The sequence below is a fragment of the Danio aesculapii genome, chromosome 9 (assembly GCF_903798145.1).
Source record: "Danio aesculapii chromosome 9, fDanAes4.1, whole genome shotgun sequence".
Classification (NCBI taxonomy): domain Eukaryota; kingdom Metazoa; phylum Chordata; class Actinopteri; order Cypriniformes; family Danionidae; genus Danio; species Danio aesculapii.
Genome location: NC_079443.1, coordinates 55,211,892 through 55,233,048, shown reverse-complemented (window position 1 = coordinate 55,233,048; position 21,157 = coordinate 55,211,892). Strand labels below are relative to the sequence as shown.

The window sequence follows — 21,157 nt, the reverse complement described above, 5'->3', positions numbered from 1 at the left end:
CTTAGTTTTAAAATGGCATTTAGAATGAAAACCATCCACATTTTGTGCTTTGAGCACAAAACCCCAGAGAGCAGTGCACGTGGGACAGTTGATGAAGGATGTAGCGCTCATGGCGTCTCACTATAGTTGTTAAAGGTGATATTTAGTTCAGCTTGTCTCTATCTGACGACTCTTCGCTCTGTTGAATCTATCAGGTAACGTGTCACAGCGTCAGTACACTGCTTCAGTCTTTCTCTCGCTTGTCCTCCGTCATTTTAGGTAAACCTCAAATACTGTTGACTGGTTCCTGTTGATTGTGCACCTTTTTTTACCAACCAAGTGTGTCGACGCCATTATACCAACACAGATCACTCTGCCTACTCATGCCAGAGTCCTGCAGAACAGTGATTGACAGGTGGTCATCTGTGTGTAGCTTCTCTTTATTTATTTATCATCTGGTTCTGGGTAAAACAAATGCGAACAACAAATACCGTTAGCTGAAACGGTAGGCTAAAAATAATTAATTCACCGCCGCCTACGATGACGAAGCCATCATCCATCGCAATGTTTCACATTAGACATCATACGATGCCGAATTGGTTGACATCGCCCAACCCTAGAACCAATGCCTACAGGATTCATTTAGGAGTTTACTTGCAGGATTGTTTTAAAACACACGTGTCAAACTCAGATCCTGGAGGGCCGCAGCCCTGCACAGTTTAGTTCCAACTCTGCATCAACACACTTATCTGAAGGTCTCAAACAAGCCTGAAGGACTCAATCAGTTTGATCAGGTGTGTTTAACTAGGGTTGGAACTAAACTGTGCAGAGCTGCGGCCCTCCAGGAACTGAGCTTGACACCTGTGTTTTAAAACAATCCTGCAAGTAAACTCCTAATGGAATCCTGTAGGCATTGGTTCCAAAATATGATAGGAATGCTAATCCTATTGGAATCCTTATGGACTTTTTGACAGCGTCTGCTATACCGTGTGTGTGTGTGTGTGTGTGTGTGTGATGGATCTGCTTCTCTCTCATACTCTGGTAAATGGCCTCTTGGAAATGGATGTGGTTCTTGGAGGAGAAACGGTGCCACTCGTGCTGTAAAATACCCATAATGCAACACTGAGTCATTGTATAGCACACCACTAGTCTCCCGTAACCCATTATAGCGCTACACTAGTCTCCTGAAAGCCATGAAAGCACATCAGAACTGCTCTCCACAGCTGCATGTCTATAATATCTGCCGTTTACTCTGGATCTTGGTGTGTTTGCATCATCTGGAGTCTCTGCTGTCACACAAGAACAACATGAGGATGTCATTGCATTTCTTTATTAATACTCCTATACATGCTGCATATGTACAGTAATAAGTTATATATACACTTGTGTTTAAATGAGTGTGTGTGTGTGTGTTTGATGTGATGCTCCTGGTGGTCTGCTGTAAGTGTATTCATGAGGTCCACACAGTCTGTACACTCTCATGTCAAATATTGTTCATTCGATACACAGAGGAACAAAGAAACAAACACGACGCAGCAAACAAACACTTATTCAATCATGCAGACGGTGTGTGTTTGTGTGTGTGTGTGTGTGTGTGTGTGTGATTGTCTGTAAACTGGAGACCTGCTCCATTCACTCTGAACAGACCAGTCCTGACCCACAGTAATCATTAGAGTGGCTCACTGAACACACACACACACACATGTGCGCGCTTCCCCCTTCAGCATGCAGTTAAAGCTGTACCCAGCTGCCTCTGCTTCCCCTCCGACACTTTATGGCTCTTCCGTTTGGATTATTAGTTAATGAGGTGCTGGAAATCACACACACTTTACACTGAGAGCCGTAAAACAGCAGTTCCAGACCATTAGTGGACACTGCTAACCACACACACACACACATGTGCACACGCTCATAAACACACACTCACACTTGTACACACACTCATTCATACACAAACTGATCCATGCATACATCAATACAATCATGCACACTCATACACACACACACACACACACACACACACACACACAGTCATGCATGCATACATGTACAAACTTACACTTGTGCACACACTCATGCACACGCTCACTCAAGCGCACATACACTCATTCACATAAACACACAATCGTGGACACACACATACATGCACACTTGCATACACTCACTCATGCACGCACACATACACTTAGGTAAACACACAGAAACTTTTGCACACACACACACACACACACACACGCTTGCACACACATTCATGCTCAGACTCTTGCATACACTCAATCTGAAACTGCGCACACACATATGCATGCACGAGTAGACATACTTGCGCACACACACACTCACACACTGATCCATACATACATGCAATATACTTGTGCACTCATACACACATGCAAACTTACACACACACACACACACACCCACACACACTCATACACACACGCACACATACATCTGGTGGATACTGTTGGAAAACTGAGGTCTGTTTCTGTCAATGTTTTATGTTTCTGACCATGAGCAAACACACACACACACACACACACACACACTCCAGAAGCAGATCAGTAACTCACAGCAGGAGAGTTCCTTCTCTGACACACAGAGCAAACACACGCACACACTCCGCTGACGTCTGCTTCCAGATCATGACTCTGACTGTCAGAGGAGCAGACAGAAGTTGAAGTGTTCAGTAAATGTGTGTTTTCAGTTCCACAGACTGACCTGAGATCAGTGTTTGAGAGTAAATGAGCCACAGCGTCGCTCGTGTCTCAGGATTCAGACCTCGGTGTTCTGAACTGGAGTCGATTTCGAATCAATCCAGACCAAACGGCGTTCTTCTTGGGTTTGTTTGAGCAGTGGGAAACAGATCAGCTAACTTTTAGGGAAGTTCGTTTGGTCTCCTAAACAACTCTGAGCTCCCATTGGTCCGTTGGCAATTATACAATCAGTGGGCATAAATAACTGACCAACAAAGAAATCCATCATAATAAAGATGCAAATCAACAAAAACAGAGGATAAATATTGTGTGTCTGACCCGCTTCTTTCTCTCGTCGTACTGCTGTCGCGTTTACCACACCTTTATGCCGTTCACCACCAGCACATTAAATAAAGCGAAACACAAGGAACATTTAAAGTGAGTAAACGAACAGGGCTACAGAGCTGTTCTCCTCTCAGACACCATCACTGATGTGTTGGAGTGTTCTAATACAGTATACCGTCACTCAGCCTTTTACACCTTCATTTTGTTTGAAGTATACTGGGGGCTTAAGTGTGTGTGTAGGTGAGTGTGTGTAGTGTTATTAATGCAGCAGTGTGTCTCATGAGTCCAAGGCTGTATTCCAGTCCAGTTTTTTACACCCTTCACTCGCTCACTTCCCTCAGAAGTGCGTCATTGATTCCATCACACAAGTGTCCACTACTGGCGGAGCATCTGAATGGGCCCTGAGCACTTTGAGCTATGCTGTTGTGCAGGCCTGTGGTCAGCCTGGTGAAGGGCTGGTTCTTTGTTTCTGAACGAGTGGACCTTTCTGCAGTTATTGGCCTCATTTTCTATTTAATTATGAGGGTTAAATACTGCATTTAGTGACATTTTAAACACTGTTTTGTCAGGATTAGCTTGTTGGATGGTCATCATAACCACACTTTATGATGAACCAAGAACATTTCCTAAAGATTTAGAATAAAGAAATATGAAAACACAATCATATATCATTAGGAAAAATATTAAACGTCCTGTTCTGAAGTCATGCTGTGCCAAATTCAACGTCTCAAATTCAGGAACGTTGAATGTGCTGCTCAGTTTATTTGCCTAATAAATAATAATAGGCAAGAGATTTTAATTTAAAACTTGAACAGATTCATATGTTTTTCTAGTGATATATGATCTGCGCCCCAAATTCTGTACCGACAGCTAATATAGGATTCCACTTGGTCCTAAAGCCTTTTTTTGATGGCTTATTTTCTGATTTTTCCTGGCATAGCAGTCAAAATAGTACAAATTGGCTCATGTTTGGGACAAATTCAGGACCTTTGTCAGTGAGGGGTGAGTCTTTCGAACAACCTGAACCCCAACTGGATACTGGCTTGTTGTGACATCACAATCGCTTTGCTTTCTGTGACTCTCAAAGCAGACTGGCTCCCTTGGTCAGTATTAAGGGATCGAGTGTATGTTCTTGATGAAGTGGATCGCTCTTTAAGGCCATGTCCACACGGGTGTTTTAACAATACCTTCTTTTTAACACATGAAAACACAAATGTGATGCATGTTCGAGTGTGTGTGTGTGTGTGTGGGTGTTTCCCAGTGCTGGGTTGTGGCTGAAAGGGCTGTGTAAAACATATACCAGGGTAATTGGTGGTTCATTTCACTGTGGCTGCCCATAAATCAGGGACTAAACTGAAGGATAGTGAGGGAGTGAGGGATGCATGTTAAGAGCTTGCCGAACCAACAGGGGGCGATAAAAGCTTTTAATGCTGGGCTCACACTGAACACGTATTTGACTGTGCGTGATGCTGTGTTCACACCAGACGCAGATGAAGCGTCTAGCGCGAGTGATTTACATGTTAAGTCAATGCAAAGACGTAAATAGACATCCAGCAGTGCGATACACAGGAATGCGGCGGTGCGAGTTGAGCGTTTTGCACAGTTGACATACTTAACATGCGAATTGCTTGAGTTAAATCTGAACTTCAGCTGATATTCACGTTAACCAATCAGGAGCTTGCTCTTGTAGGGGTGTGATTATGACATAATGCCTGTTGTTGGTGTCCTGGGGGGAAATCTTCCGGTAGACACCGGACTACAGCTCATCAAACTGGGCCGGGCTTGGTCAGAAGCAGTGCTGAAGGCCTCCATCATCCAGGTTCAGTTTCTGGAGGAGTTGATGAACTCACAGAGCTGCTGCACCACTGAAAGGATCTAGTGGATTTAGACAAGGCTCAAAACAAATGCTGTTTTTCAGCCTTTATTAATAAACACAGCTACTCTCTCATTAAAATCCATGTTAGCCATTTAGCAACGAAGCTAAAGTCATGCCCTAGAGTCAAGCCCTGCCCATGACGTGAATCCACGTCTATTGTGAAGTGAATTTGATGCATGAATGAAGCGAGTAAACTCTAAATGTTCATGCGTCTATTTACGTGTTGAATTATTGGCTTGTTCTGCGTCTGGTGTGAACACAGCATGAGAACATTGCATACAATTCAATGCAAACGTGAGAACAGAGGCGGATTACCGTCCCATGATGCGTGCGGCATGGCATATGCGTCGTGTTTGCTGCAGAATTTCTCTTTGGTGTGAAGCCAGCCCTGTTGGCCAATCAGAAAGGAGAAATCAGCGCACATGCTGATGTCATAAGGCAGAAACTCCAGTTGTGGTGTCCACATGACCGCACTGTACCAGGGCTTTCAGAAAGTTTTGTTTTCTCCTGTGGATGAACCACTCCACTGTGGTTATAACAAAACTGCAAAGGAGAAAACTGTTTTGAAAGTACCGGTGTTCATGTGGACAGCCTAAAATGGTGACTTCCCAGAGGGGAAGAGCTGAGGGAAGTTCACGAGTGCAAGTCTAAGGGTGTATTTACACTAGTCATGATCGGCTTGAATTGAGCCGTCATCTAAAACTCCACATCTATAATCCTCTTAGTCTATGCTGACATTATCTTCAGCAGCTCAAACACTCTAATGGACAGACGGCTGCTTCTCACTCAGGGCTGCTGTTTATGCTAATGAGATGGAGACTAGTGGGCGGGGCTTTCCCCATCTGATGACACGTACAAAGGGAGAATGTCAATCAAAGTGTTTCTGCAGACTGTGTGATTATTAAAAACTACAATTGATTAGTGTTTAGCGTTAGAGGCGGGAGATATTCACACACTGCTGACACACACACACACACACACTCCTTATAAAAGTGATTTCTGCATAATAGGCCCCCTTTAAAAGTGTTGTGTTGTCTTTAGAGGTGCGCTCTGCACTTGGTCTAGTGAATCAGGTTATGGCAGTCAAACGCAGCCGGTCACGGTTTGCATCCTCTAGTGTATCTGCCAGTGCTGGTGTTCAGACGCTGGCACAGCGGGAGCTCAGGGGTGGATTTGTGCAGTGTTGTGTTCCGCTCAGGATGTCGCAGCAGAGCGTCTCCACCGCGTCCAGCCGCTCGATCTGCAGCAGGCGCGCCAGCAGGTCGGGGATGCTGTATCCAGCGGTGCTGATGCGGTCGAATAGCTGCATCCCGTCCGTCATGCCGCCGATCTCATCTCTCTTCAGGCCGAAGCTCTCCGCCAGGTGTCTCCACGTCTTCACCACCGCTTTATCTGTGCTGTAGGTGGCGCTGAGCATCCGGCTGCTGCGCTCCAGACAGTCGAAGGGCAGCTCCGTCGGGCTCAGACCTGCACACAGCAATCAGCAGGCGTTATTTACCAATCACCTTTATTTATGAACTCTTTCCTTGCCATCGAGGAGATAACTCTTCAGCTAAGAGAAGGCGTTGAGTTTTTACAGCAATCTGTGTTTTGTGTGTATGTGGATGTGTGTGTGTGTGATGTTTTATTATGTGCATGCATATAATAATACATCAAACATTTCATTAAAGATTTTTATTGTTTTTTTTCATAAATAAACACCTATTCCAATTTTGGATCTTGTAACACACTCCAGAAACAGTGCCAGGAGCAGTGTAGGGCAGTAATCAGATAAACCAGTGAAATAATGATGTGATGTCAACAGGTGAGTGTGATTATGATCTGCTACAAAAGCAGCATCAGTAGAGGTCTAGTGAATCTTTAATGGTGAATTTAGGGTGAAATATCCTTTAGTATATTTTAATTAGGGATGCTAATGATTACTTGATGATCTATTATTGTTAATAACCCTTTAATCGATAGACCTTATTGATGACTGATTAGGGATAGACATTTAAAGGTTTAGTTATGCTTTGCGCAGTGAGACGCGTCTACACATTACATAATTAAGAGTGTGCAGTTTACCTTGCCTTATGGAGTCACCCTCTTGACATTACATATTGCGGGATGCATAAAACCCTGTTATGCGCAGATCTCGTTTATATCCGCGTGTGTTTTAACCAATTTTATTTCTCAGACTGGCGTGAAGAGACCTATGCAGTCTCATTTTAAAAATTGTGCATCATGGCGAGACACACAGGGAGCCTTTCCATTCACACAATGAGTTTCTGAGTTCTCTCATCCTTCAGACCGAGTTCTTTCTTCTGAGGTAACCTAAGACTACTATCAGTGCTGCGAATAGCTTGTAAAGACTGTCCCGCTCATGCTGCTCAAACTGTTAATGAATTAATCCATTAAACTTTTCAGCTTTCAGTTTGTTTTGGCGCTAAAGCATATATCAGACTTGTTTTGAAGCGCTTCACCCCAGATGTTATTCATTCTTCTTGGTTATATTGTAGATAACTGACCAACAAAACACACTAGAATTAACTTACACATTATACATAACGAAATTTGTTGCAAAAACATACATTTTCAAGGAAATTAATATATAATAATAATAATATATATATATATCTTTGTTTTGTTGTGAACAGGAACGGCAACATTACACAGTGATAAATGCTTTACTGATGCAACTTATAGATGTGTTGCAGGAACCAAAATTGGAAACGTGTTGACTTAAAAAACCACAAGGAACACATGAAATAATGTTTGTTGTATGGTCTGCAATGAAACACAGGTCTGATTTGGGGTTTTGGAGTATTTAATACTTTTTTTCTTTTAAAAAAAATATTTTATTATTAGCATATTTGTAATGTAGGTGTGGTCAGTGTTGTGTATGTGTCTCATTATCCCACACTCCTGCTCATTACAGCTGTAACAGAGGAGCAGTTGTCTGTGTTTTACATCAGTACAGTATCACTGCGCTGTAAAGTTACACTCACCCTCCGCAACACTGCAGGCTTTTGTGTACAAATCCAGGATCTTTTTCCTTCTGCTGTGAATCTGCAGAAACAGGAAATGTGTGGATGAGTCACACAAACACAGACGAATACACATCAGTTTCAGATGCAGAGCAGATCAGTGTGAAGATGTAAATATGAGGGTAGAAGTAGTGCTGCAGCTCATTTCCTCTCAATAAGGAATGATGAAAAGTTTCTGCAACTTTCATTCTGAGTTTATAGTTCACATTTCTCTGTTTACACTTCAAGAAGCTCAGTTTGTCTCACATTTATTTCTCGCATTTCTTTGTTCACATCTCAAATTTCTCAGTTTACATTATACATTTATATCTGTCTCGCACATCTCAGTTGACCTCTCTCATTTCTCAGTTTGTGTTTTTACGTCTCGCATTTCTCAGTTTAATTCTCATGCATCTCGTGTTATGTCTCATGTTTCTCAGTTTAGACCTTAGATTTCTGTTTACGCCTCACATTTCTCAGTTTACGTCTCACATTTCTCAGTTTACGTCTCACATTTCTCAGTTTACGTCTCGCATTTCTCAGTCTACGTCTCACATTTCTCAGTTTACGTCTCACATTTCTCAGTTTACGTCTCGCATTTCTCAGTCTACGTCTCGCATTTCTCAGTTTATGTCTCGCATTTCTCAGTCTACGTCTCGCATTTCTCAGTTTACGTCTCGCATTTCTCAGTCTACGTCTCGCATTTCTCAGTTTACGTCTCGGATTTCTCAGTTTACGTCTCGCATTTCTCAGTTTACGTCTCGCATTTCTCAGTCTACGTCTCGCATTTCTCAGTTTATGTCTCGCATTTCTCAGTCTACGTCTCGCATTTCTCAGTTTACGTCTCGCATTTCTCAGTCTACGTCTCGCATTTCTCAGTTTATGTCTCGCATTTCTCAGTTTACGTCTCGCATTTCTCAGTTTACGTCTCGCATTTCTCAGTTTACGTCTCGCATTTCTCAGTTTACGTCTCACATTTCTCAGTTTACGTCTCGCATTTCTCAGTTTACGTCTCGCATTTCTCAGTTTACGTCTCGCATTTCTCAGTTTACGTCTCTCATTTCTCAGTCTACGTCTCTCATTTCTCAGTCTACGTCTCGCATTTCTCAGTTTACGTCTCGCATTTCTCAGTTTACGTCTCGCATTTCTCAGTTTACGTCTCGCATTTCTCAGTTTACGTCTCGCATTTCTCAGTTTACGTCTCGCATTTCTCAGTCTACGTCTCGCATTTCTCAGTCTACGTCTCGCATTTCTCAGTTTACGCCTCGCATTTCTCAGTTTACGTCTTGCATTTCTCAGTCTACGTCTCGCATTTCTCAGTTTACGTCTCGCATTTCTCAGTTTACGTCTCGCATTTCTCAGTTTACGTCTCGCATTTCTCAGTTTACGTCTCGCATTTCTCAGTTTACGTCTCTCATTTCTCAGTCTACGTCTCGCATTTCTCAGTTTACGTCTCGCATTTCTCAGTTTACGTCTCGCATTTCTCAGTTACGTCTCGCATTTCTCAGTTTACGTCTCGCATTTCTCAGTTTACGTCTCGCATTTCTCAGTCTACGTCTCTCATTTCTCAGTTTACGTCTCGCATTTCTCAGTCTACGTCTCTCATTTCTCAGTTTACGTCTCGCATTTCTCAGTCTACGTCTCGCATTTCTCAGTCTACGTCTCGCATTTCTCAGTTTACGTCTCGCATTTCTCAGTCTACGTCTCGCATTTCTCAGTTTACGTCTCGCATTTCTCAGTCTACGTCTCGCATTTCTCAGTTTACGTCTCTCATTTCTCAGTTTACGTCTCGCATTTCTCAGACTACGTCTCACATTTCTCAGTTTACGTCTCGCATTTCTCAGTCTACGTCTCGCATTTCTCAGTTTACGTCTCGCATTTCTCAGTTTACGTCTCGCATTTCTCAGTTTACGTCTCGCATTTCTCAGTCTACGTCTCGCATTTCTCAGTTTACGTCTCGCATTTCTCAGTCTACGTCTCGCATTTCTCAGTTTACGTCTCGCATTTCTCAGTTTACGCCTCACATTTCTCAGTCTACGTCTCACATTTCTCAGTCTACGTCTCGCATTTCTCAGTCTACGTCTCGCATTTCTCAGTTTACGTCTCGCATTTCTCAGTTTACGTCTCGCATTTCTCAGTTTACGTCTCACATTTCTCAGTCTACATCTCGCATTTCTCAGTTTACGGCTCGCATTTCTCAGTCTACGTCTCGCATTTCTCAGTTTACGTCTCGCATTTCTCAGACTACGTCTTACATTTCTCAGTTTACGTCTCGCATTTCTCAGACTACGTCTTACATTTCTCAGTTTACGTCTCGCATTTCTCAGTCTACGTCTTGCATTTCTCAGTTTACGTCTCGCATTTCTCAGTTTACGTCTCGCATTTCTCAGACTACGTCTTACATTTCTCAGTTTACGTCTCGCATTTCTCAGACTACGTCTTACATTTCTCAGTTTACGTCTCGCATTTCTCAGTCTACGTCTCACATTTCTCAGTTTACGTCTCGCATTTCTCAGTCTACGTCTCGCATTTCTCAGTCTACGCCTCACATTTCTCAGTTTACGCCTCACATTTCTCAGTCTACGCCTCACATTTCTCAGTTTACGCCTCACATTTCTCAGTCTACGTCTCGCATTTCTCAGTTTACGTCTCGCATTTCTCAGTCTACGTCTCGCATTTCTCAGTCTACGTCTCGCATTTCTCAGTTTACGTCTCGCATTTCTCAGTTTACGTCTCGCATTTCTCAGACTACGTCTTACATTTCTCAGTTTACGTCTCGCATTTCTCAGACTACGTCTCACATTTCTCAGTTTACGTCTCGCATTTCTCAGTCTACGTCTCGCATTTCTCAGTCTACGTCTCGCATTTCTCAGTTTACGCCTCGCATTTCTTTCTCAGTTTACGTCTCGCATTTCTCAGTCTACGTCTCGCATTTCTCAGTCTACGTCTCACATTTCTCAGTTTACGTCTCGCATTTCTCAGTCTACGTCTCGCATTTCTCAGTTTACGTCTCACATTTCTCAGTTTACGTCTCGCATTTCTCAGTCTACGTCTCGCATTTCTCAGTTTACGTCTCGCATTTCTCAGTCTACGTCTCGCATTTCTCAGTTTACGTCTCGCATTTCTCAGTTTACGTCTCGCATTTCTCAGTTTACGTCTCGCATTTCTCAGTTTACGCCTCACATTTCTCAGTTTACGTCTCGCATTTCTCAGTCTACGTCTCGCATTTCTCAGTCTACGTCTCGCATTTCTCAGTTTACGTCTCACATTTCTCAGTTTACGTCTCGCATTTCTCAGTCTACGTCTCGCATTTCTCAGTTTACGTCTCGCATTTCTCAGTTTACGTCTCGCATTTCTCAGTCTACGTCTCGCATTTCTCAGTTTACGTCTCGCATTTCTCAGTTTACGTCTCGCATTTCTCAGACTACGTCTTACATTTCTCAGTTTACGTCTCGCATTTCTCAGACTACGTCTTACATTTCTCAGTTTACGTCTCGCATTTCTCAGACTACGTCTCACATTTCTCAGTTTACGTCTCGCATTTCTCAGTCTACGTCTCGCATTTCTCAGTTTACGTCTCGCATTTCTCAGTCTACGTCTCGCATTTCTCAGTTTACGTCTCGCATTTCTCAGTTTACGTCTCGCATTTCTCAGTCTACGTCTCGCATTTCTCAGTTTACGTCTCGCATTTCTCAGTTTACGTCTCGCATTTCTCAGTTTACGTCTCGCATTTCTCAGTCTACGTCTCGCATTTCTCAGTTTACGTCTTGCATTTCTCAGTCTACGTCTCGCATTTCTCAGTCTACGTCTCGCATTTCTCAGTCTACGTCTTGCATTTCTCAGTTTACGTCTCGCATTTCTCAGTTTACACCTCACATTTGTCAGTTTACATCTTAGTATTTTATAGTTTACATCTTGCATTTCTGTGTTTACATCTTGTACTGAATCTACATCTTGCATTAATTGCTTCATTCTTACATTTCTTACACATCATGTAAATCTCTGAGATGTAAACTCAGATCTAAACACAATATTTAACACTATCAGGAATTAGAATCAAGCATCTGAAGTCAGCTTTGTGAGGTGTTGTACTGACCCCGGTGGCTCTGCTACAGTTGTTGTTGTGGTTGTTGTTGTTGTTGATGGTGTTGGTGGAGCAGGTTTTGTCTCTGGTCAGATGCACCAGTGAAAGAAGACAAAGATCTGCTGCTCCCTGTTTGTCCTGTGCTGCTTCTTCATCACTGTCGATACTGCGGCTCAACAGCTGCTCGTTTTCTGATGATGCATCGTTCTCACTGTGACAGAACAACCATTTAATATTAATGTCTGACAGAACAATTCTGACTATTATAATCCATGAATGCACTACAGCAAAATTCATTTGTAATGTTCTTTAAATTAAAAAGTTAACAACAAGCCTAGTCGCTGTCTGGTGTTAAAAACTATCCTAGAAGGTCGTCTGCTGTTAAACACTAGCTTAGAGCACAATCTGCTGTTAGACACTGGCCTAGAGTGGCATCTGTTGTTATAAACTAGCCTACAACATTGTCTGCTGTTAAAACACTAGAGCCTAGAGCGCCATCTGCTGTTATGAACTTGCCTAGAGCGCTATCCACTGTTATAATCTAGCCTAGAGAGCTATCTACTGTTATAAACTAGCCTAGAATGCCATCTACTATTATAATCTAGCCTAGAGAGCTATCTACTGTTATAAACTAGCCTAGAATGCCATCTACTATTATAATCTAGCCTAGCGCGCCATCTATTTTATAAACTAGCCTAGAGCGCCATCTACTGTTATAAACTAGCCTAGAGCCCATCTACTGTTATAATCTATCTTAGAGCGCCGACTGCTGTTAAACACTAACCTAGAGCGCCGACTGCTGTTATAAACTAGCCTAGAGGGCAATCTACTGTTATAATCTAGCCTAGAGCTCCATCTACTGTTATAAACCAGCCTAGAGCGCCATCTACTGTTATAATCTAGCCTAGAGCGCTATCTACTGTTATAAACTAGCCTAGAGCCCATCTACTGTTATAATCTAGCTTAGAGCGCCGACTGCTGTTAAACACTAACCTAGAGCGCCGACTGCTGTTATAAACTAGCCTAGAGGGCAATCTACTGTTATAATCTAGCCTAGAGCTCCATCTACTGTTATAAACCAGCCTAGAGCGCCATCTACTGTTATAATCTAGCCTAGAGCGCTATCTACTGTTATAAACTAGCCTAGAGCGCCATCTACTGTTATAATCTAGCCTAGAGCGCTATCTACTGTTATAAACTAGCCTAGAGCGCCATCTACTGTTATAAACTAGCCTAGAGCGCCATCTACTGTTATAATCTAGTTTAGAGCGCCGACTGCTGTTAAACACTAACCTAGAGCGCCGACTGCTGTTATAAACTAGCCTAGAGGGCAATCTAACTGTTATAATCTAGCCTAGAGCGCTATCTACTGTTATAAACTAGCCTAGAACGCCATCTACTGTTATAATCTAGCCTAGAGCGCCCTCTACTGTTATAAACTAGCCTAGAGCATCCTCTACTGTTATAAACTAGCCTAGAGCATCCTCTACTGTTATAAACTAGCTTAGAGCGCCATCTACTGTTATAAACTAGCTTAGAGCACCATCTACTGTTATAATCTAGCTTAGAGCGCCATCTACTGTTATAAACTAGCTTAGAGCGCCATCTACTGTTATAAACTAGCCTAGAGCGCCATCTACTGTTATAAACTAGCCTAGAGCGCCATCTACTGTTATAAACTAGCCTAGAGCGCCATCTACTGTTATAAACTAGCCTAGAGCATCCTCTACTGTTATAAACTAGCTTAGAGCGCCATCTACTGTTATAAACTAGCTTAGAGCACCATCTACTGTTATAAACTAGCTTAGAGCGCCATCTACTGTTATAAACTAGCCTAGAGCGCCATCTACTGTTATTAACTAGCTTAGAGGGCCATCTACTGTCATAATCTAGCCTAGAGCGCCATCTACTGTTATGAACTAGCCTAGAGCGCCATCTACTGTTATAAACTAGCTTAGAGGGCCATCTACTGTTATAAACTAGCTTAGAGCGCCGACTGCTGTTAAACACTAACCTAGAGCACCATCTACTGTTATAAACTAGCTTAGAGCGCCGACTGCTGTTAAACACTAACCTAGAGCACCATCTACTGTTATAAAGTAGCTTAGAGCGCCGACTGCTGTTTTAATTCAGCCTAGAGCGCCATCTACTGTTATAAACTAGCCTAGAGCGCCATCTACTGTTATAAACTAGCTTAGAGGGCCATCTACTGTTTTAATTCAGCCTAGAGCGCCATCTACTGTTATAATCTAGCCTAGAGCGCCATCTACTGTTCTAAACTAAGCTCAGTCTGCAGTGTTTCCTCTACAGTGAATGTGAAAGGGCTGATGTAGATGTCTGCTCTCCTGCTGCTTGTGGTTTACAGTATTATTCCTCATGCACTGACTAGTCTGTTGTTTTCAGCTCGCAGTGAAGTTTCCCAGAAGAGTTCCTAACAAGCGCCTGTTGACAAAGACGCTCAGAGACGAGCACAGAATGCCATTGTTTGCAGACACTCGATACCTGCGTGGGTTTGGCTCCGGGAGAACACATGAAATCACCGCTTCACACTCCGACAAACAGCACACACACACACACACACACACACACACACACACACACACACACACACACACACACTACTGATATGTATGATCATCTGGAAGAGATCTGAATCACTGCACTGAGCATTTATCCTCAGACACAACAATCAAACTCGCACTCTAAAGCCTGCTGGGTTATCGTAACCCAATGTTCTGGTTTCCCTCACAGTCCGAACACATGCGCTATAGGGGAATTAATGAATTAAATTGGTCGAAGAGTATGAGTGTGTATGGGTGTTTCCCAGTACTGGGTAGCAGCTGGAAGGGCATCTGCTGTGTAAAACATATGCTGGAATAGTTGGTGGTTCATTCCGCTGTGGTGACCCCTGATTAATAAAGGGACTAAGCTGAAAATGAATGAATGAGTTCACAACTCTGGATTGATTATGTTTCTGATGTCTCAAGTCTTTTCTCCTCAACAAAACTGTTTATTCAAGCAAAAATACAGTAACATTTGTATTTCAGTTGCCTTTTGTGTGAATATACTGTAAAATGTCCTTTATTTCAGTTGACCAAACTTGAATTTTAGCATTTTGTTTTTCAGGATTCACAGAATTGAAAGGTTAAAAGAGCGGCATTTGTTTATAATATAATCTCATGATATTTAAATCTTTCTATTGTCACTTTTGGTCAATTAATTGTGTCTTTTCTGGCTGAAAGAATTGAAGAACTGATGTTTTTTTAAAATCTTACTCTACACATCTTTCATAATCATCAAATCCTCATATTATACTGATGTCTGATATGTGATAGACTGAAGACTGAGGTAATGATGCTGAAAATTCAGCTTTACATCACATTCATTCATTTTCCTTCTGCTTAGTCCCTTTAGAGCCACAGCGGAATGAACCGGCAACTAGTCCAGCATATGTTTTACACAGTGGATGTCCTTCCAGCTGCAACCCAATATTATTTCTGGATCATACAGTATTTCTGCTGAGCTAAAGCAGTGTTGGTGAGCAGGAGAGAGTGTGTGTGTGTGTGTGTGTGCGTGCGTGTGTGTGTGTGTGTGTGTGTGTGTGTGTGTGTGTGTGTGTGTGTGTGTGTGTGTGTGTGCTTTAGTGTTGTGTCTTCAGTGCAGGAGGTTTGTTTTCATCTGTTTTCACCTGCTGGTTTTGGCTGCGCCGCCTGACTGTGTGTGTGTGCGTGTGTGCGTGTGTGAAGTTCTGAATGTGTGGCTTCAGGCTGATCTGAGTTCACTGAGAGAGAAGAGCTGCATAAACATGCCTGCAAACCAGTGCCCTGCTGATGGGTTAGTTAACCTGACTGATGGAGTTCAGGGGTTAGTTAAACTGACTGACCAATTTCACAAGTTTGTTAAACTGACTGATTAGGCTCATGAGTGATGGGTTAGTTAAACTGACTGATGAAGCTGACGTTAGTTAACCCGACTGACAAAGTTTATGGGTTAGTTAAACTGACTGATAAAGTTAACATGTTAGTTAACCTGACTGACTATGCTCACAGGTTAGTTAGACTGATATGGCTAACAGGTTGGTTAAACCGACTAACACAGTTTGATTTGCTAAACTCTGTGATGTTTCTAAATGGGTTGGTTACTGCTGGTTAGTTGAGCTGGTTAGCTCTCACCTTTTGGCTGTTTTTGGAGATGAAGGCTTGAGTTTGTCAAATTCGTCCTTCTCTGGAAAGATCACCACGTTCTCTGTAAAGACAGAGTTTGAGGATCAGTGAAGATCTTTAATCTCAGATATATAACATATATAATCAGAAATACTCCTGTTGAACATGTAATGGAAGCACTGGTGGATATTGATCAACTGAGCACAGCGATCAGCCGTTCAATCAAATCAAAACCTTTCATTTAGGAATTCCTCTGAAGGATATCCCAGTTTTGTTTTTAATTCTACAAATCACACAGCTGTCAACGGTAACACTTTACAATAATGCTCCATTAATGAATGCCTTTACTAACATGAACAAACTATTAGTAATGCATTTATTGCAGATTTGTTAAGGTTATTTTTTATTAATATATTTTTAAAGATTTATTTTAGACCTTTTTTGCCTTTATTAGATAGGACAGTATTGAGACAGGATGCGAAGTTGGAGAGAAAGAGAGGGGGTAGGGAAATGTCCTCGAGCCGGGATTCGAGCCGGGACGCCCTGACGTGCTACTGCACCATAAGTTGGTGCGCTAACTACTAGGCTATTGCACTGACATTGTTAACGTTATTTAAGTGATGTTAGTTAACTCATGCTGCATTAATTAATATTAACTCTGGATGTTAATAATGCACTAGTAAATGTTGAAGTATGATTAAGAAATGCTTTACAAGAGTATCTATACATTACTACATTATCTAACATGAAGTAATGGAGCATTATTGTAAAGTCTTACTTAATGAGTGATCCTGCATGAGAGCGAACAGCAGATAAACACTATACTGTACACCAGACATGAATCCAGCTTCTGTACAGCTCTAGACCAGTGTTGAGCACAGATACTGCCAGATAAAACACTCATAATCACACTATACATCCGCTCTGCTCAGCCTTTGATGCTCTCAAATCATCTGCCAAACGCATTAATGTGAGTTCAGCTGAATTATAATCAGTCAAAATGCATGTGTGAATGAATAAGCAACTCAAATGAATGAGGAAACATGCCTTATGCATGCAGAAAATGTCCAAAAAGTGTCTTTACAACACGACTGTATTAGTTCATGTACAGGTGAAACCAGACGTTTACTATATAAAAAGGCACAGAACCATTTTCTATTGAAATGTTTGATGTTTAATCATACTAAAGCTTTACTATTTTAGCTCTCTTAGAATTACTAAAAGGATTTACATTTGCTTAATTTTTTGGAGAATTTTTAATTAATTTGTAGACGGTCAAGAGTTTACATACATTTCCCTAATATTTTGTAGCATTGCCTTTAAACTGTATAACTTGGGTCAAACGTTTTGGGTATCCCACAAGCTTCTCACAATAGTATGCTGGAGTTTTGGCTCATTCCTCCTGACAGAACTGGTGTAACTGAGTCAGATTTGTCTTGCTCATCTACGCTTTTTCAACTCTGCCCACACATTTTCTATAGGATTGAGATCAGGGCTCTGTGATGGCCACTTCAAAACATTCCCTATGTTATCCTTTAAGCACATTTGAATCATTTCAGAATCAGAATCAGAAAGAGCTTTATTGCCAGGTATGTTCACACATACGAGAAATTTGTTTTGGTGACAGAGCTTCTACAGTGCAACAGGATAACAGAGACAGGACAAATAACAGATCATAAATATATTTAAAAAAAATACAATACATTTGGCAGTATGCTTAGGGTCATTGTCCATTTGGAAGACCCATTTGTGGCCAAACTCTAATTTCCTGGACTTTCCTGCTCTCGAGATTTTGCTTCAGTATTTCTACATGCTGCCGCCCCCATACTTCACAGTTGGTATGGTGTTCCCAGGCTTGTAAGCTTCCATTGTTGTCCTCCAAATGTAACGCTGGTCATTATGGCGAACTGTTCAATTTTAGACTCAGACCCCATGACATGTCTCCAAAAGTGTTCCCAGTGAGATTTTTGCTAATTGTTATCTGGCTTTTTCTGATGCGTGTGGAGTAATGGTGTGTTCCCTGCTGAGTGGCCTTTCAGTCGGTACAGGAGTCGTTTCACTGTGGATAATGAAACTCTTACCAACTTCAGCCAGCGTCTTCACAGCACCTTTTGCTTTTGTTCTGGGGTTGGTGATACACAGTTCGCATCATAGCATGTTCATCTCTGGGACTCTGGGAGTCCTTCTCCTTCCTGAACTGTATGACGGCTGGACATTCCCATGTTGTTTATACTCGTGTATAATTGTTTGAACCGATGAACGTGGCACCTTCAGGCATCTATTATACCCAGAGAAGAACCACACTGGTGGAGGTCCACAATCAAAATGTATTAACCAACATGATCTGTGTTTCCCGCGTTGTAAAGTGTTAGCATGAAGTGTGAGCTTTAAGATGGGTTTCAGTATATTGTAAAGCTTATTGTATTTTAATGAGACATTTCAATTAAAGGGGCAGTGCACCCAATTATAATGTACTCCCTGCTTACTCTCCCTCAAGTGCTTTTAAACCTTTCTGTATTCTGTTGAACACTAAAGAAGATATTTTGAAGAATGCTGGAAATCATTGACTTCAATAGTAGGAAAAATAAACACCATGGAAGTCAATGGTTACAGGTTTGTAAATATGAAGTGTGAGCTATGGATGGAAATGTCCTGTGTCTGTTTGTGTGTGTGTGTGTGTTTGCTTTATCTGAGTGTGTGTCAGCATCTGTCTAAATGTGTTTTTCTGCGTGTTGGGTTAGTGTGTGTTTTGTGTGCGCATGTGTGTCTTTGAATGTGTGTGTGCGTGTGTGCGTGCGTGTGTATGTGCATGCTGGTCTGCATTGGTTCACTGATGCAACCAAGTGTATCTGTCCTAGCTGACGTATAATTTCAAGTGTGTGTGTGTGAGAGCCTGAAGAGCATTCCAGAAGTGCAGGATGGAGAGATTGATCCTTCACTCACCCTGAGCCTCCTTCTTCTCCTCTTGCATGTTTGTCTGAGCTTCTACAGCTTTGATGAGCTGACCAGAACAGCAGACTGGAGGACACACACACACACACACACACACACACACACACACATACACACTGGGTTACAATGATGCTCAATACAGCTAGAGCCAGCAGAAACACACGCGCACACACACACACACACACACATGCGCACACACTCACTCACACACACACTGGTTACAATGATGTTCCATACAGCTGGAGCCAGCAAAACACATATGCACATGCATAAACACACACACACACACACACACACACACACACACACTAATGTTCTTTACAGCTGGAGCCAGCAGAAAAATAAACACGCACACACACACACACACACACACACACACACACACACACACAGGATTTGACACACACTGTTATAATATTACTCGTTAGAAAAGGAACCTCCAGTAAGACTGATCAGTTAACAGATATCACTGAATCTGCAGTTTTCTGAAGCTTCATCTGTATCTATCAGATGTAGCGTTGCTGCTGTATCTGCTAATGTTCTGCCCGTGTGTCTCCTGTTCAGAGAGTGTGAGGTGTTGTTGTTCTACTGTAATCTCGAGTGTTCGTATTTCTGACCTGGTCCACTCGGTTTGCTCTTTAGGATGTAGAACATGATGATCATCACTATAGCGATGGCCATGATGAAGATGGTTGACATGGCGATGATGAGGGCCGTTGCTAGGTGACCCTGTCCTGTTGGGTCTGGAGTACAGTCAGAAATTCAGTAAGAGATTCAGTACAGTCAGACAATAAACAGTTGTATTTTAACAGTTGTAAACAGTCAGAAGTTTGGTACAGTCTGAGATTCAGTACAGTTGGAGATTCAGTACAGTCAGAAGTTTGGTACAGTTTGAGATTCAGTACAGTTGGAGATTCAGTACAGTCAGACGTTTGGCACAGTCAGAGATTCAGTACAGTCAGATGTTTGGCACAGTCAGAGATTCAGTACAGTCAGAGATTCAGTACAGTCAGAAGTTTGGTAGAGTCTAAGATTCAGTACAGTCAGAGATTCAGTACAGTCTGAGATTCAGTACAGTTGGAGATTCAGTACAATCAGAGATTCAGTACAGTCAGAAGTTTGGTAGAGTCTAAGATTCAGTACAGTCAGAGATTCAGTACAGTCTGAGATTCAGTACAGTCTGAGATTTAGTACAGTCAGAGATTTAGTACAATCTGAGATTCAGTACAGTCTGAGATTCAGTACAGTCAGAGATTCAGTACAGTCAGAAGTTTGGTACAGTCTGAGATTCAGTACAGTCAGAGATTCGGTACAGTCAGAGATTCGGTACAGTCTGAGATTCGGTACAGTCTGAGATTCGGTACAGTCTGAGATTCGGTACAGTCTGAGATTCGGTACAGCCTGAGATTTAGTACTGTCAAGAAGTTTGGTACAGTCAGAGATTCAGTACAGTCTGAGATTCAGTACAGTCTGAGATTTAGTACAGTCAGAGAGTCAGTACAGTCAGAGAGTCAGTACAGTCAGAGATTTAGTACTGTCAGAAGTTTGGTACAGTCTGAGATTCAGTACAGTCTGAGATTCAGTACAGTCTGAGAGTCAGTACAGTCAGAGAGTCAGTACAGTCAGAGAGTCAGTACAGTCAGAGATTCAGTACAGTCAGAGATTCAGTACAGTCAGAAGTTTGGTACAGTCTGAGATTCAGTACAGTCTGAGATTCAGTACAGTCTGAGAGTCAGTACAGTCAGAGAGTCAGTACAGTCAGAGAGTCAGTACAGTCAGAGAGTCAGTACAGTCAGAAGTTTGGTACAGTCTGAGATTCAGTACAGTCTGAGATTCAGTACAGTCTGAGAGTCAGTACAGTCAGAGAGTCAGTACAGTCAGAGAGTCAGTACAGTCAGAGATTCAGTACAGTCAGAGATTCAGTACAGTCAGAAGTTTGGTACAGTCTGAGATTCAGTACAGTCTGAGATTCAGTACAGTCTGAGAGTCAGTACAGTCAGAGAGTCAGTACAGTCAGAGAGTCAGTACAGTCAGAGATTCAGTACAGTCAGAGATTCAGT

The 21,157-nt window shown here is 42.2% G+C and overlaps 1 protein-coding gene across 1 annotated transcript in view; it reads right to left on the bottom strand.

The window, feature by feature from the left end:
• Window positions 1-4,254: 4,254 nt before the first annotated feature.
• edar (ectodysplasin A receptor) overlaps window positions 4,255-21,157 on the bottom strand; it is a 100,499-nt gene continuing 83,596 nt past the window's right edge. Inside the window, exons 7-12 of the mRNA XM_056466015.1 lie at window positions 19,715-19,840; window positions 19,089-19,163; window positions 16,155-16,227; window positions 11,995-12,193; window positions 7,881-7,941; window positions 4,255-6,360 (exon numbers count right to left, since the gene is read on the bottom strand). Of these exons, the coding sequence (XP_056321990.1) occupies window positions 6,032-6,360; window positions 7,881-7,941; window positions 11,995-12,193; window positions 16,155-16,227; window positions 19,089-19,163; window positions 19,715-19,840 (863 nt within the window). The 3' untranslated portion in view covers window positions 4,255-6,031. The remainder of the gene's footprint in view (window positions 6,361-7,880; window positions 7,942-11,994; window positions 12,194-16,154; window positions 16,228-19,088; window positions 19,164-19,714; window positions 19,841-21,157) is intronic.